The following is an 18,500-nucleotide window of genomic DNA, read 5'->3' as shown; positions in this document are numbered from 1 at the left end:
ACTTAATAAAGCTCTGTAGTTTTACATTCTCTGACCTTAGCCGTTAAATTTAATTACAATTGTATAATATTTATTATTTCTTCTCCCATGTACTTTTAAGTCTGTTTTTTTATATATATATGACAAATGACACAAATGACACCACGTTCACGAGTCTTACATACCAATGCAGGGACTGTCTAAAGCTAACAACATTACATTAAAACTACATTTAATCTGTGGATTTATTTTTTTCCATCGAAGTTGTACTGAAAAAAGTAATGATAATTGCCGGATTTCTAATCCGGCAATTATTATTATATAAATACTTAATATAATATATATAATAAATAATAAATAAATCATTATATAATCCCTGTTTATGGTGTCATACAAAAACAAAAAAATCTTAGCTGCCTTCGAAGTTTAGATTCTGCGAAACAAGAAGGCCAAGCACTCGCTTTTAAAGCATCTTTTGAGTGATGGGCCAAGGACAGTTGGGAATTTCTTCATCCACAGGGAAAGAAAGAAAGAAAGAAAGAAAGAGCGCGAGAGATGTTATTATTATGTAATATATTATATTACATAATAATAAAGAAAATGTTGACTTCACTCCTGGGTAGTCGACGGTAATCTACAAAGCGTTAAGAAGAGAAGCCCAAAAGAATTCCGTCAGGGAGGAAAATACTAGTCAAAATATTGGCAAGTACGTCATTGAGAGGGTAGACTGCAGAGGTTCCTAAACCGTGCACCCTGGCACCTTGATATGGTACTAGATTAGGAAAAACTCCATTGGTGAGTGTATTAATCATTCTTTAAGTGTGTGCCACGAATATAGCGTCTCTTTTACTCCAGTTTTGACTCTAGTAACAATTGTTTGGAACCATTACGGTGAAGCGTAAACAAATCTCCTGTGCACTGCACACTAGACTCGCTCCCGTCATATGTTGATGCGGGACAACTGTCGTTCTTTTGTTCCAAACGACTAGATTGAACCGCATAAAGTTCTTCAGATCGAAAAATTCATTATCTCAAATCCGCGGCTGGGGGAGAGATTAATGTAACAACAAAAACTATCAAAAAACTTTATTACAGACATTGCAACATTCATTTGATATGACCACAACTGTAGTTTACAACACACTGCATATGGCTTTCATCATCGAAGAAATCGCTGATGAAAGCATTTAGCCTAGGATGTTCGTTATCTCTTGCTTTGAATTGAGATACATTTGTTGGAACCCCTGTATAAACTGTGTACTTTAAAGATCCCATAACCATATATCCGCAGATAAAAGCTACCGTTAGCTTCCTAAAAAATACGGACTATAGATGAAATAAGGAGTGGAGGAACAACCAAACTATCGCTTTCACGTCATGTGGAATGGAATAGAACATGATACAAAAAGAATCAAACGATACGATGTCATGTATTCAAGACACCTGTCCCTCGTGGGTAGCACATTTGGTAGAAAAGCCGTTCTCCCCACACCGGGTGGAAAAGATCCGAGTTCGAGTGCCGTCGATGACGTGAGGAATTTTTATGGGTTTTTTTAACATAACCAACTAACTCAGTCAGGCGAGGGTAGCATGGATTTTTCGTCCAGCAAACAGAAAATCGACCATAGAACCCACGCAATTTACGTGGGTTCTACTACAGTATATATACACGAAGTAGTATAGCTTTAGTTGCTGATGTTCCTAAAACCTTACTACAACAACAAAGTACAATAATATGCCACCCTGCATAGTATAGTGTTCTTTATCTTCCTGCGGGATGTAGTAGTAGTAGTAATAGAGGCATGTGATGCAAGAAAGCAAGCGTATGAGCTTTTGTACCATTAGTCAAAAAAAAAAAAAAATTCACACAACCATTCCCTCTAAAAGTTTGTCCAATTCCTCCTTGAATTTATTTAAGCTATCAACTTCCACAACGAGAGATGGAAGTTTGTTCCTGCCGTTAACCACCTGCTGACTAAAGGCAAATTTCTGCACATCTGTCTTTCCTCAGTTTGAATTTATGCCCCTCAGGCTCGTAATCTGAGCAAGGGGGAGAATCCCATCAGAATTCAGCGTGCTCAACCCATTCAAGTCTTTATGCACCTCAATCAGAACACTTCGCAGGTGCCTAGTCTCCAGCTGCTGCAATTTGCAGAACTTAAGCCTTTCTTGGTAATAGGACCCCCTTCGTTCCCCTCACCAATCTTGTTGCCCTTCTCTGTAGACGCTCAAGCAACTCTACATCCTTCCTAAAATGAGGCCCCCAGACCTGTACGCAGTACTCAAAGCATGGCTTGACCATTGCCTTATACAAAGGGATCATCACCTCCTTTTCCCTGCTAGCAAAATTCTTGTATATCATTGATGTCGAATCGTTCATTGTTCTCGTCTAACTTGGCGAGAAGCTGTAGTGAAAAGTCAAGGCGCGTGCCATAGTCATCTGCTTGAAGAAGACCATGAATCTGAGATTTCTTATGCTGAAACATGCCAAGCAGGAGGGACTAAATCAACTATAACACACTACTTACCTTGCATTTATGTTTTACCTCTTCCTTTTTTAAATAAATATAATCCCTGTTTATGGTATAATCTTTTGTTCTTGTTCTTGCTATATTTTGATCAATTGCTGCGCTTCTACTTCAAAGCAGAAGGGCAACATAATTCTAATTTACTGGAAAAAAAAAAAACAGAACTGATTCCTTCAGTTACCGTCCCGTCCTGTATTCAACGCTATCGCCAAGATCTTTGAAGGGTTAATTTTCAACTGCCTCTATATTTAATTTCATCTTTTTCTTTTTTTTTTTTTTTTTTTTTTTTTTTTTTGATAGTTACCAATACGTTTTCTTCCTAGAAATTCCACTCTCTCCAATTTTTCCATATTCATCTATTTTATACATCTCAGTCTTGATAAAGGTAAACAGATTCCTCGATATATCTTATGCATTTTATTCTATTCATCCCGACATTTCTCCTCTTTAAATTTTCTGCCTATCGTGTATAGTTTCTCTTTACTAAATCTCCTTGAAATAACAGTCGTCTTTTATTATCGTTCGAGTCTCTAATTCCTATTCATTTCCCTAAGTCCCATAAGGTTCTCCGTCAGGCTCTCACCTCTTTACACTATAAACGTTTTGTCATGGGTTTGTAATCTGCTAGTTGTCTCAACAATCACCAACGATCTGAAGTTATTAATCCATCCTCTGGCAACGCGAAACCTCAGTCTCTTTCTCTCTGGTTTAACGACAACAACGTTAATTTTTAAAATTTCTTCGATGTCTTCTCTAAAATTGAGATAAAAATCTATAAACGCGTCTAACTATACAATATAAATATTGCTTGAAGCGTTTGTAACGTGTTACAAATCTCCTCTTTTGAAATGTGTCCCGATGACCCTCGTGGGTAGCACAGTTTGTAGAATCTACAGTTCCACGTAATTCACAGGCATATTATATGCTCCGCAATATGGCCTAAGTTGCTGATGCGCCTAAAACCCTACAACTACAACTTGATTTGAGTAATGAAAGACTAGTTTTTCCCTAATCTCTCCCAAACACTATTAAATCTGACACGGATAAAATGGGACGTAAATTTTTCCCCCTCCCAACGCGATTCAAATCTAGTCCTTTTCCACTCAGTGTGTGAGATATTTCATCTTAGAACAGAACATATTCGACAGGTGTTCAATATTACCGATATTGTAGATAAAATGACCTTTAATTGAGGTTGTGTTGTATTTGTCTTGTTTCAGGTATGCAATATGACACGGATGATAAGGAATGTCTTATCACATAAAAGGATTTAAACCAGTTTGAATTCGACCAGCGAACACAATTATTAGGCTTGCGTAGTTCAAATAACACGAAATATATTCTACAAAACTGTGATCTCTCTGTGATATAGTTGTACTGAAATTTCAAACATTGAAAGAAGAATATACTTGGACGTATTCTTCATACCCAACTGATTCAACTTGTCATACAAAAACAAAAAAAATCTTAGCTGCCTTCGAAGTTTAGATTCTACGAAACAAGAAGGCCAAGCACTCGCTTTTAAAGCATCTTTTGAGTGATGGGCCAAGGACAGTTGGGAATTTCTTCATCCACAGGGAAAGAAAGAAAGAAAGAGCGCGAGAGATGTTAACACTTAACATTGACCTATAGGACACGGAAGATCTGAACTATCGAGAACTGAATGTTTTAAACAGACTTAACAGTGAACTAACACGGTATGAGTCGATTGCCATTCCTGGTAATTAGCCAGCTACTGGTATTTGTCATACTGCAAATTTAAATCGTCACTGTTCTACAAATATATGATTTTTTAACAACCTTTCCCAGAAGACAGTAACTTTATAACAGGACCATGCCAATGCAGAGGTGTCTGGGACCCTCATCCCTTACATCTGTTCGGAGTTCAAAAATGGAATAAAGAAAATAAATTTTAAGTTGTAAGGGGTGCAATATGAACTGTTTTTCCCCAGTGCTAAATTACTTTGGCGTGGCACTGTTTTATATAAATAGCTATCAGGGTAGCCATATATCTACCTCATTGAATCCACTTGATAGTCTGCGAATTTATTATGAATAAAAGACAGTACAATTTTCCTTTCATATGTGATAGGAAAGGGAAGTGTCCTATTCTAATGGAATAGTCAGACAGCTCTCGCGGTAGCGCAGTGCATATAAGCATCGTCCTCCCTATACCAGGTGGAAAAGGTTCTGGTTGAATCCCTTCAATGACGTGAGGAACGTTAATGGGCTTTTTTCACGACGTGGCTGAGTTAGTCGGTCTCAGGCGAATGTTGCGTGTTTATTCCTCACCGAAATTCAAGTTTTTCGTCCAGCAAACAGGCAAATCGATGACACGCTGTGATTTTTTTGTCTGTTTGCTAAAGAAAAAAGTGAACAATAGTTCAAAGTCAATAGCTGGATGATAAACCCGGACAATAATTAATAGTCAATGATTGGACAAAACAACTCTTGGTACATGTAAATTGTTAAAATTGCCTAATGAACTGTTTCTCCCCACCTCCGCAAACAGCTAAAGCAGAAAATATTATCATGCCATGTGGTTTTATAGTTGTCGTAAAGGTACAGTGACCCTCTTCTTTAGATTCCCGCAAAGAAAAATCCTGCTGCACTGATGTAAAAGTGCATCCGCATGATGCTTCTTTTTCAGCATTTTTGCGCGTGCAGCAAGCGCAAAGAAACCGCAAGATCATGAGTTGCTTTGTTGAAACTGTGCTTCACTAACTGCTGTCAGTTTGGTTGCACTGGTAGGTAGCACCTACCAGTGCAACCAAACTGACATTATTTTAAATATATTAAAAATATATTTAAAATAATAAATATTAGTGTTAGAACTAGTAATTTTTCATCAGTACGAAATTAAAAATATATGTATTCAATAAAATTCTATTAAATCTATTCCATCCATAGAATATCCTCACTTTAAAAGAATTTATTCACTAGCTAAGCCCTGTTGTGTGAGAATATTATCATTCATGGAAATGATTTCAGACGTGTTGTATTTCTGAAAATTTCCCAGTAATTTCGTCCATCTCTCGAGGATATGGAGATTAGTGCAGATATCTCATGGTGATCTACGGAAGAACTTTGAAGTTCCTCGACAGGATGAACTTTAATAGTGTGTTTGTTTGTTTGTTTGTTTTTTTGTTTTGGCTGATGCTGTATAAGTTTGTTTGTTTTCTTGCATCATATGACTCTACTAATGTTAATGCTAATTCCGTGACAGAGTTAGCCGGTGTTGGCAAGAGTGCTTAACTTTCTAATCTGGAAATCCGTTTTTCATTCAGTAAAGCAGACCAACCGATCGTACAATAAACGCAGGTCACAGCCACCATAAATCGACAACTCGTGGCCTTAGTTTCCTTGAAGGAATTCAAAAGTCCAAACTTAACCCACAGACGCACACACTGTTGTTATGTGTAATTATCTTTTCCATACCAAAATGCTAATATCATACCCGGAAATCGAATTCCATCATGGCTGATAAATAAATAGAATTCTATAAGTAACCTTGGAAAAAAAAAAAAAAAAAAAAGGTTTACATTCGAATATCACAAAGATAATAGTGAACAACAAAGAGTAGAACTCGATGAAGTCCTTGCAATATTTTACATTTTTCGTCTCTTAGGCAGCCTAATCCGACTCTACAAGAAGAAATTCTCGTATATGGCAGTTGCTTAAACATGCAAAAAAAATCAATTATTACTTAGAACTGCACTTTCTCTCTTCAGCTTCATAAATAGATCGAAATTACCGAAAGGTATTCTGATTTCAAAGAGTAATGGCAAAGATCACCGAGATAAGTTTAAGCACGCATGCTGCTGTAGGTTGTCATTTCCCATAAATTCTCAGTTATTTCTGAAGTTACATATTAGTTGATGTAAGTCTATTTAGGGAATATGACATTCATTTTTAATTCGTAGAGTAGTATTTGAACTAAACATAGCATGATATCCATTGATTAGTAGCCACTCGAATATTCCCGAATAATTATTTGAATTATTAAATTCAAATAATTTAGTCATATTTCCTATTTTATTTTAGGAGCTTATTTTCATGCATGATATTTTTCACTTGAAGAACACCAATAGTTAATCACGTAATATTTAAAATATTAACTATGTTAATATTGTGGAGGGCTTCCTGGTAGTGCATGGGTATAAATTCAACTGCAGCTGAGCCTTAAATTTGTTTAGGCTACCAACTTCAACAACAAGTGATGGAAGTCTGTTCCACCAACCAACTACCCGCTGGCTAAAGGCAAATTTCCGCACATCTATCCTACATCTGTCTTTCCTCAATTTGAATTTATGCCCTCTTAGGTGATTATTCTGAGCAAGAGGAAGAATCCCATCAGCATTGAGCATGCTCAAACCATTCAAGGCCTTATACACCTCTATCAGATCACCTCGCCGGTGCCTAGTCTCCAGACTCTGTAATTTCCAAAACTTAAGCCTTTCTTCGTAAGAGCAACCCTTTGTTCCATTCACTAATCTTGTTGCCCTTCTCTGTACTCGTTCCAGCAGCTCTACATATTTCTTGAAATGAGGCCTCCAGACCTGTATACAGTACTCAAGGTGTGGCCTGACCATTGCCTTATACAAGGGAATGATCACCTCCCTATCCCTGCTAGAAAAATTCCTGTATATCATTGACAAGACACCATGAGCTACTCTTGCAGTCCTTTGCACTGCTCAGAGAACTTCATATCTCCCTGCACAATTACCCCCATGTCCTTTTCATTCTCTACCATTGTCCGTGTATTACCGCAGAGTTGATACGTTGCTCTGGGGTTACTGTTTCCCATATGTGGTACTTTACATTTGTCAATGTTAAACTTCATTTGCCACATCTCATCCCATCTGCTCAACCTTTCCAGATCCTGTTGCAGCAGCATATCATCAGCAGTGTCCTTAACAACCCTGCCAACCTTTGTATCGTCTGCAAACTTGGACATTAAGCTTGATATACCATCATCAATATCATATTTAAATACAGAAAACAACGGACCCAACACTGAACCCTGAGGAACTTCACTAATAACATTAGTCCACATTGAGCAGTGTCCGTTGATTACCACTCTCTGTCTTCAGCCACTCAACCATCCCTTTATCCATAGCAGCAATTTGCCTCCAATGCCACACTGATTCTTTTGTGACTACATCATAGCATCCAATCAAATTGGTCAGGCACGACCTTCCCTTAACAAAACCATGTTGTGTCTGAGCTATAACTGAATTCCTGTCTAGATGATCCATTACTTTTCCTGGAACAGACGTTAATCTAACAGGTCTATAATTACTTGTGTCAGCCTTTGATCCTCCTTTGTGAATTGGGGTTACATTTGCACATCTCCAGTCTATGGGTACCTCCCCTGAGTCCAAAGAAGCTCTCATAATTATGGCTAGGGGTTTGCTTACTTCCTTTGCTGCCTCCTTTAATATCACTGGATAGATCCCATCCACCCCAGGTGCCTTTTTTATGTTTATCCTCAACAATTTCTCCTCCACTTTCCTCTCAGTTATTACAAAATCATCTAGCTCACTGCCAATGTTTACTTCACCTACGACATTCCCCTTCCTGAATAACTCCTGATGTGTGAATGTAGATGCAAAATACTAGTTTAGTTTGTTAGCCACCTGAGCAAGATCGTCAACTGCTGAACCATCAATATCCAGTGGACCAATCTGATTTATCCCTTTCCTTCTTGAGTTTAAATAGGTAAAGAACTCTTTTCTGTTTTTCTTTGCATCCTTTGCTAAGGATTTCTCATAATCTGCCTTTGCCTGCCTAATCTCCTTTGTGGCTTAGTTACAGACCAACTTATATCTATCATAGGCTTCCATGTCACCCATTAATTTGTATGTATCCCATACATTTTTCTTCTCTGCCATATGTCTCATTAGTTCATCTGACATCCATTTAGGCCTGAACCTTGAACAATATTTCTTAGTTGGTATGTAAAGCCTGGTAGCTTTCAAGATTAGTTCTTTGAATGCTTCCCATTTTGAATTTGCTGTTGGTAACATCATCAGTTAGTCCCACTGTATAGAATTTAAATACTGTCTCAGACCATCATAGTCGCCTTTACGAAAGCAAAAACCCTTCCCTTTACCTCTGATGGTAGTTACCTCCTTGAGTAAATCCCACTTCAGCACACTGCGATCACTGCCACCTAGTGGTTCCTGTATCTGCAGATTCTTAATGCATGAAGAATCACTACTGATAATCAGATCAAGAGTATTTCTCCCTCTAGTTTCCTCCGGAACATCCTGATGTAGAAAACAATCATCCAATAAATCCACAAAAGCCTTGCTAGTGTGTGAGTGACCAACCCACAAATTCCAGTCAATATCTGGGAAATTAAAATCCCCCATTATAAGACTCTCTGATTTACTGGCCCACTCTATTTCTCTGTACAGTATCTTATTATACTCATCAGAGTCATTAGGCCTATAGCACACTCCTACTCTCAATTTTGATTTCCCTATGCTTATGTCACACCAAACTGACTCGACAGTACCCTGTCCATCAATGTCGACTGGCTTCACTTCCTTGGATTTTATGTGTTTCTTAACCAATAGCATAACCCCTCCTCCTCTCCTCTCCTGTCTATCCCTTCTATACACATTGTATTCCCCAAATTCCAGTTCTGCATTCCTTATATCTGTGTGACACTTCCTTGGATTTTATGTGTTTCTTAACTAATAGCATAACCCCTCCTCCCTTCCTATCCTGTATATCCTTTCTGTAGACGTTGTACTCCCCAAATTCCACTTCTGCATTCCTTATATCTGTGTGACACGTCTCTGATATCCCAACAATATCTGCCTTTGATGTTCTGAGCAATACCTCAAATTCATCAAATTTATTTACCAAACTCCTAGCATTGGTGTACATGCAAGTATACATGCACCTGTTCTTATTCTTAGCTGCCCTAACACAACCCATGTGTTTACTTGTTCCGCGATGACTCCCAGCAGTCTCTGAAATATCCTGTATCTTGTTTTCCAGGCTGCTGCTCATTTAAATAGAAGCAGTGCAAGAATCACTTTCACCTCTTCCAGTGGCTACTGTTAATCTATTATTCCTTGTATCCACCCCAAACTAGCAGTTTTCCGACCCACCTAACACTGCTTCGACAGCATCAGCAAATATTCTTGCACCCTTTCTATTTAAGTATATTCCATCCCTGTAGAAGCAGCAGTCTCTTCTGTTAACAAGTACAGACCAGGCTGAAAAAAATTCTACCCCTTGAGCCTTGCACAAACTTTCCAGTTCCGAATTGATCGACAAGACTCTCATCATATACTCCGTCCTATCGTGTCTGGGCAGAATTGCAGACACTTTCAAATTCAACCCTACTTCACGGCTTTTTTTCAACAGTGACCTGTACTTGTTAAGTAATTCTGCCGTCTCCTACTCTTAATATCATTAGTGCCAACGTGTACAACTATATCACCTTTTGTGCCCTTAAATATGAGTAAACTCTGGTTGATACTACTTGTGAAGGATTCAATGCTAGCTTGTAACTAACAAGTTTAAAAATAATTTTATTGCCCCAGCCCGAAAACTATTGGCTTGAACCTTGTAGTTAACCTACAGAATTACTCCCTAATTCCCAAAGTTCGTCTGCAACGTACATCAAAAGACACTCGGCCATTTCACTAGGAGTGGTATTTTCCTGCACCACAGCGCAACCACACACGGGTATCATGTGGGGTCGCACATTGAGTATCAATCAAACCATGCAGTCAAAGCGTTTTTTTTTTTTTTTTTTTAATTTCTTAAGTTATGGCAGTCCCAAGCTAGACTATGGCAAATTCGCCACGTGTTTATGTTCATTACTGTAGCCGTTCCATGTAGTGTTATACATCGATATTCTAATCGATAACAGATTAGTATAATCATCAGCACACTTAAGTTTGTTCAAGTCCATACCCAGTATATAACTTAGTAACCAATGAATACAAATCAGTGAATTAGGATTGTAACATTTTATCCACCATGGTGCAGCACAAGGAGTTACGTCATAAACTAGTTGTGTTATATCCTCCAAATTGCAACACAAGGAAGTGCGTAAACCGATTACCATACCTTCTATATTGCAGCACAAGGAACTGCATCGAAATCGATTACTACCTCTTATCATGCACAGAACAATGAACTGTATTTCCCATGACAACTGTTCGTCAAAGTGTTATTTTTCTGAATGGCTGTTGGAAATGGCGGTGGTGTCCTAATTATCATCGACAGGGTTATTTTAAAATTCATCATCATCTTCACCTTTCCTAGACTTGGAACTTGTGTCCTCTTCTAGTCTAGAATAATCTCTCTCCTGCTTCCTTTGTTAAATTTCTAGTTATTGGTTATTTATATGAGCTTTTTAATTTTAATACCAAGGCAGTTTGGGCCATAGGGATGTCAGTGTATTTTATCTGATAATATGTATGTATTCTACAATTTGTTTGCCTATTTTGTTGAATGAAATATCCAAGTTTCCAGCAGAAAGTCATCTCGCCCGCCCAGACTGACTATTTGCTTTGCAAAAAAAAAGCCCATGAAAGTTTCTCTCTTGGCGGGTCTTTATTTAATACAGTCCTTTTCCACAGAGTGCAGAAGGACATCGATCGTAACCACTGTGCTTGCCATGAGATCCGTAATTTTTTCTTTCTCCCATGGTTATATTGTACGATCTAGGTGAGAAGTCTAAAATTGAAGTCTAGGTGAGGAATTAGAAAATGTAAATTGGAATATCATCGGTCTAGCTGAAACAAGAAGAAACGAATCACTTATAAGTTTATCAAGTAGAAATCTGCTGTACACCAATGGAAACAGTGAAAGGAGCAAAGTTGAAATTGTCTTTCTGGCCCATAAAGATATAAAAACCAACATTTTGGAATTCAAAAGTACATCACCAAGGGTGTCAAGACTACTACTCAGGATTTCTAAGAGGTACAAGCTAACGGTTATAATGAATTAGGCACCAACATCGAGCCATGATGATGAAGAGGTTGAAGAAATACTATTCAGTATTTCTAAGAGGCACAAGCTGAAGGTTATCATGATTTATGCACCAACATCGAGCCATGATGATGAAGAGGTTGAAAATATGTACACCGAACTGAGAGTCTTTTAGATGAGCAGAAAACCCACTACACTATCATTATGGGGGACTTCGATGCAAAAGTTGGGAAGTGACAAAACAGCGTAGAAAGGGGAACTATAGGAGATTTTGGAATTGGTGAAAGAAATGAAAGACTTGTGGAATTTGCAGAATCTCAAGGAATGTCAGTAATGAACATTTTTTTCAAGAAAAGAGTGAACAGAAAGTGCACAGGGAAGAGTCCAAATGGATTAACAACTAATGAAATCGACTCCATCCTCACTAACAGAAGATATGTTGTTGTTATTTGGTTTTTAGGAGCATTAGCAACTAAGGCCATATTGCTCCGGGATATGCGGTCGTCATTCCCTGACCTTTCCGCATCCTCCGTATTTGGTGGTGACGGGCTCGAACCCCGGTCTAATCAAGAAGCGTGTGCTACGCACTGCTGCTCCTTCCCACCTGGCTACGGAGGCGCCAACAGAAGATATATCTTGATTGATGTTATCATCCTTAAAAAGGTAAATGTTGGTAGTGATCACAGAATGGTAAGATGCACACTTGATATAGATGTAAGAAAAGAAAGGAAAAAACTGACTCGAGTAAATAATACAAAGGTCTTTGAGATAACAGCAGAGGAGAAAAATTGGAGTGGGTTGTGTACGGGGATACAACCGCAATCGTTTAAGGCGTGAATCCATCTTTGTGTTATTAGAGGAAGGGTAAGATGTAAATGAATAAAGTCTTGGTGGTTATAAGTGAACTATAATTTTATTTATCAAAGGTCGATGATAGGAGAAGTAAGGTACATATGGCATAGTATTTACATCGATGTTTCTTACAAAGGTTAAAGCTATACAAGTGTTGTCCAGAGTAGTGGGCGATGTAGAAATGTACTTCAAGTTGAACTTTTGAATTTTTCTTTCCAATGATATTACGTTTCTTACATTTCTCTTCATATTTCCTTTGCAATTTTTTCGACATTATGAAAATTTTCTTAAACTCAGCACATTTATCGGCTTATAAATTTACAAATTTTATTTTATCGGTTATTATTGCTAAATAATATTGTAGATCCTGTTATTCTCTACAAATCGACACCAATTTCAACATCCTATCTCTTCGCAATCCAAAGTTACACTGCCCAAACACCACGCGGTGTCGCCATATTCAGTGTTTACACGTAAGCGCTACACCTCCCCCCTCGCTGCTGCACACCCCCACTACCCACCGTTTTAGATACGGCATAAAGCCTGTATCCAACAAAATTTAAATCATTAGATTATCATTTAGAGTTTACGAGATAAAAGCGCAAAAAATCTTGCCATTTTTTGGTCGTTATAGAGTTTTCGTCGAGACCCCTCCTATACCGGACCCAATTTAAAGACGTATTCACGTCAAAAAGCAGTATGTACTGGAACTTAAGAACAGTTTGAGCTTCTGCAGACTGTTCAGGACTCAGATATCGATGAGGAATGCTACGACTTTCTGAAAGTGATACAGCCCAAGAAACCTATAGGTAAAAAGAAATCCGAAGAAGAAAAAAATTAGTCAAGAAACACTTGTCATGATGAACCGAAGACGACAAATGAAGAGCAAGATAAACACTGACAAGGATAAAATTGAGTATACTGAGTTATGCAAAGCCATTAGAAAGAGACTCAGAGAGGACATAAGAAGATATAACACAAGAAAAGTAGAACAAGCATTAAAGGAAAACAAAAGATTTAAATCAGCAGCCATGAGCGGTAATACAGAAAAACAAATGATACTGTACTGAAACTGAAGAGTAGCGAGGGTGTACTTATAAAAAGCAGAGATGGCATGATTTAAATAGCAGAAGACTACTATAGAGAATTATACAAGGAGTAAGGGAATGATACCAGCAGTGGGAAAGATGGATCATAAATTAGTAACACATACGACCTACCCGATATTCTTCCTGATGAGGTAGAACATGCATTGAAGAAAATGAAGAATCAGGAAGCCCCAGGGGAAGGTGAAGTTACTGTAGAGTTGTTAAAATTGGGAGGAAGAGACATAACACAGAAACTGGCAAGATTCTTCACAAAATGCATTAGAAAAGGCGTGACGCCTAAAGAGTGGAATAATGTAATCATAGTTCTGCTGCATAAGAAAGGAGATAAATCAGAAATTGGAAATTATAGACCAATTAGCTTGTTATCCCACATCTAAAAGTTGTTCACAAGGGTTATTACTAACAGATTAGAAAGAATACTTGATGAGAATCAATCGAAAGAGCAAGCTGGCTTTAGAACAGGATTCTCAACTATGGATCACCTTCACGTATCACAGCTAATGGAGAAAGCAAATGAATATAAAACACCATTATGCCTGGCATTTGTGGATTATGAAAAGGCATTTGACTCCCTACGGCATAAGGCAATGTTTCGGGCACTGGAAAGACAAGGCATAGATACCCCATATATTATGATTTTTAAGAAAATATATGAGAACGCTACCTCCTTTATTAGACTAAGCAAAGACAGCAGTAACTTTAAAATTGAGAAAGGAGTTCGACAAGGAGACACAATATCTCCTAAGTTGTTTACTACTGCCCTTGGGGAAGCTTTCAGAAGATTAGACTGGTCGCAGAAAGGAGTCAATGTGAATGGACAGTGCCTAAACCATCTGCAAATCGTAGATGACATTGTGATCATAAGCCATGATCCCAAATAATTAAAAGAAAATCTTAATCAGTTATGCAGAGTTAGTAAGGATTTCGGACTAAAGATGAATATGGCTAAAACAAAAGTAGTGATGAACGAGTATGCCACAGAAAGGAATATAATCATTGAAGGAGCAGCAATTGAAAAGGTGGTTTCATGTACTTATCTGGGACAAGTTATTAGCTGTAATACTGATAAATGGCTGGAAGTCAAGAGAAGAATAAATTTTGGATGGATAGCATTCAGGAAATATAGTCATATATTGAGAAACAATGTCCCAATTTGTCTGAAACGTAAAATAATGAACCAATGTATACTCCCCACCATGACTTATGGAAGTGAAACTTGGACACTCACCAAAAGAATGAAAGAGAAGCTGAGAACTACACAGCGAAGAACGGAACGAATTACGTTAAGAATCAGACTGTTGGATAAGAAAAGAAACACATGGATTAGGCAGCAAACTCAAGTAAACGACATTTTTATCAAAACTAAAGAACTAAAATGGTCTTGGGCAGGACACATAGTTCGAAGGCATGATGACAGATGGACTAAGAAAATAACAGAAGGGTGCCCAAGAAGAGCTAGAAGAAAACCTGGAAGACAACGACGGAGATGGAGAGATGAAATTCACGTGTTCGTGGGTAGTAAATGGATGGCCATTGCACAAAACAGAAGGAACTGGAAAGTTGCCGAAGAGGCCTTCGTACTGCTGTGGATTGAAAATGGCCAATGATGATCATGATGATTAGTATTAGCAATGGCCACATGGTACGAGAAAGCCTATGGATTATGCTGCACCAGCCAAATAAATAAATAAATAAATAAAATGAAAGAAAAAATAAGAAGAAAATTAAAAAATATAAATAATTAATAAAAGAAAAGGAAACAGACAACCTATGCGTTTCCCTCTTCCCGTAGGTGACCTTTGAATCCAGCTGACCTTTGATTTTCCCCAAACTGTCAGTCTCTACCACCCATGTAGTGACTTATTCCTGTAATTTATAACTCGCTGACTAAAATAAAACTTCCTGCAATCCAGTCTAAGCATCTTCCACGTAACTTATTAATTTATTAGCAATTCAGAAGAGGCACTCATTCGTTCATTTTTCTACCAAAAAATGATATCAAAAAAAAACCGGATCACGTGACTACGCCCTGTAGACTATAACGTGACGTATTTGTACCATGGAGACTAATGAAGCGCTCGCTAGGTTTTAGTAGTGGCGTTGGTGTGTGTGTAGTGGTCATGTGCATCTTTGCATGTGCGTTACCGTTGCATTTAAAGGGCTTCTGTAGTATCTTTGAGAGTAGATCGTAAGAAAAATTATAACGTAATGGCCCCAGTTAATGAAAGAGAAGGGTTCTGGGGTAAGCCGACAGCAACACTCGATTGGTGTGAAAAAAATTATGAAACCACGTATTATATTGCCGAATATTGTGAGTAGTCTGAACCGCGCTGTTTCTTCTAAGCATGCGATAACTTTGCCTTACAATCGTTAATTAATATTTCTGCGTTTCTTAGTATTAAACTAAATGCTTCTTATATTTTTTTGTAAGTATTGCGTACATTTGTAATTGTTGATGTTTGTCAAAGTTTCGTTTCCGTGACTTGGTTATAGTAACGTTAGCTTGAGATTGCATATTTACGAGGTTGCACCCTCGTAGATATTCAATTAGAGATTGCATTATCTATGCTAGCCTGTTGATTCTTGGCATAGGTTTTAGTCCTTCTCTACATAGCCACTGTGCAGATTTACACATTTTCCACCTCGATGGATGAGGCTACGGATACCGTTTTTATAGACGTGGTGAGGTTGGTCTTTAAACCATGACTGTTGCAGAAATGGGTGTCTCGTCGTCAGGGAAGTGGGTCCCCCGAAGAAAGGATTTGAGGAAAGGAAACAAGAAGTCCGATGGCGCAAGATCGGTTGAGTAGGCTGGATGGGGCAGTATTTCATATCCACAAGTGGCCGCTTGTGTTGTTGCAATTTCAGAAGTGTGAACTGGCACATTGTTCTTGAAGCATTCTCACACCTTTGGACAGCATGCGACGCCTACATGTTTTGATTTTCTCCCGTAATTTTGTGAGTAAGTTGGCATAATAGGCACCTATAATTGTTCTACCTTTCGGCAGGTAATCCGTCATTATTACACCTTTCTCATCCCAAAACACTGTCAGCAAGACCTTTCCTGCTGATGCTTGCCTAAGAAGGCAGATGCTTGGACCCTTGCCTAAGGAGCCAAGGGTACAAGCATCAGCAGGAAAGGTCTTGCTGACAGTGTTTTCGGATGAGAAAGGCGTAATAATGACTGATTATTAATAATGGGGTTGGGGAACCATGATGTCGCCATTCCATGGACTGCTTTTTACTTTCAGGGTCAAAATGGTGTATCCGGCTTTCACCCTGAGTGAGTAGACGAGAGAAAAAGTCTTCCTCATTTTTTGGCACAGGGCTAACAACTCTTGTGATTTCTGTTGTTGATCAGCCTTCTGGAAACCTGTCAATAATCAGGGAATCCATCTTGCACTCAATTTCCATAAATGGAGTTGGTCATGAAGGACTGTTTCAACAGAGCCCACACTAATCTTCACCTCCTGGGACAATTCACACATCCAGCGATCTTCCATGATTAATGATTCCACTTTTCTGATCATACTGTCATCAATGGCTGAATGGGGATGACCTGGAATGGGCTCAGATTCTACCAATGTCCAACCACACCTAAACTGTCTATGCCAGTGCTTCACAATGCTATAGGATGGGGCTTCATCATTATATACAGCAGTCATCTCCTCATGGATTTCTTTAGGAGATTTCCGCTTCAAGAACAGATGCCGATTTACAGCTCTGGCTTCAACTTTGTCCATGATGCTACTTCGTCACATGTTCAGCTCTCGAAGAGAAAAATAAATTAAGACAGGGCTGAAATTTTACACCTTTAGTACAGAGATATGCATGATGCTACACACAAAATATCATGACTCTGCGATAAGTGGAAGTAGGTGAGGGCAATTCTTTATTGAACCACCTTTGTATATTCCTTTTTTAGTTCCTCATTCGTACAGCAATATTTGTGTAGTAACGTCATTCCTGAATTTTATTTCAGTTTCTTTTCAATGCAAGTATTTGATTTCTTTCTTTGGTTGTAACCGGTGTTTACTGTAAGCATATATATAGTGGAATTATGTCTAATGACAATTATATAACCCGCTAGTTATATATAAATCCAGCCTTGGTATGGATAGCCTTATATATAAATATATAACATAGATACATATAAAAACAACAAAATTAATTTAAATTTAAATAAGATTAGAGACTTTTAGAGAAAGTTGGAGAATTAAGAGAAATTGGAGAAGATTAACATTCTCCCTCATGACCATACATCTGCTACTTCCTCTGGGGCTTTGAGCAAACATATAGCCATACTAGAAGAATGTATTATACGTACTCGTATGTATAATACATTCCTCTAGTATGGCTATATGTCTGCTCAAAGCCCCAGAGGAAGTAGTATGGTCATGAGGGAGAATGTTAATTTTCTCCAATTTCTCCAGTATTCTCTAATTTTCCAACTTTCCCTAAAAGTCTCTAATCTTCTTTAAATTTACATTAATTTTGTTGTTTTTATATGTATCTATGTTATATATTTATATATAATGCTATCCATACCAGGGCTAGATTTATATATAACTAGTGGGTTGGTTGGGGTCACTACAAACCTGATGCTCCCAAGTAGTACCATAATTTTAAAAAGTAATAATGATAAATAAGTTAACTGTGTGTATATATATAGTGATGAAAATATACACTCGGTAAATGTGAATGGAATGTATAGTGCATTCGCATTTACGCGAATAAACATTGAGATCAGAGCACTTATTTAGTCTATTTGCCAATGTTTTGGACTTTACTAAATACTAATTAATATTAAATACATGTTACTCCCCAATTTGTCACTACAAAAAGATCAGAAAAAAAAAAAAAAAAAGGGAAGAAGAAAAGAGGTACATGATTTGTAAAGTTTAAGTCTGGCATTTAGTCTCAACTGTTTGTACAAAAATTATTCAAAATATATAATTTGTTAAAGAAGTTTTGTTGCTGCTTATGATGTGTTCTTTTGAAAATGTAATCAACGTGATTGAGGACCTATTCCTCCAGATCAGAACTGCTGATTTGGAGGAATGGGTGC

General features: G+C 37.8%; 1 protein-coding gene across 1 annotated transcript in view; it reads left to right on the top strand.

Moving 5' to 3' along the window:
* Window positions 1-15,554: 15,554 nt before the first annotated feature.
* The window catches only part of LOC150084194 (alkaline ceramidase 3-like), a 102,854-nt gene continuing 99,908 nt past the window's right edge, over window positions 15,555-18,500 (top strand). Inside the window, exon 1 of the mRNA XM_090376154.1 lies at window positions 15,555-15,743. Coding sequence (XP_090232280.1) covers window positions 15,641-15,743 — 103 coding nt within the window. The 5' untranslated portion in view covers window positions 15,555-15,640. The remainder of the gene's footprint in view (window positions 15,744-18,500) is intronic.

Source organism: Mastigoproctus giganteus, chromosome 6 (assembly GCF_048544385.1).
Source record: "Mastigoproctus giganteus isolate SK-2022 chromosome 6, ASM4854438v1, whole genome shotgun sequence".
NCBI classification, from domain to species: Eukaryota; Metazoa; Arthropoda; class Arachnida; order Uropygi; family Thelyphonidae; genus Mastigoproctus; species Mastigoproctus giganteus.
Note: the sequence above shows the minus strand (reverse complement) of the source record. Positions and strands in the feature narration are given on the sequence as shown.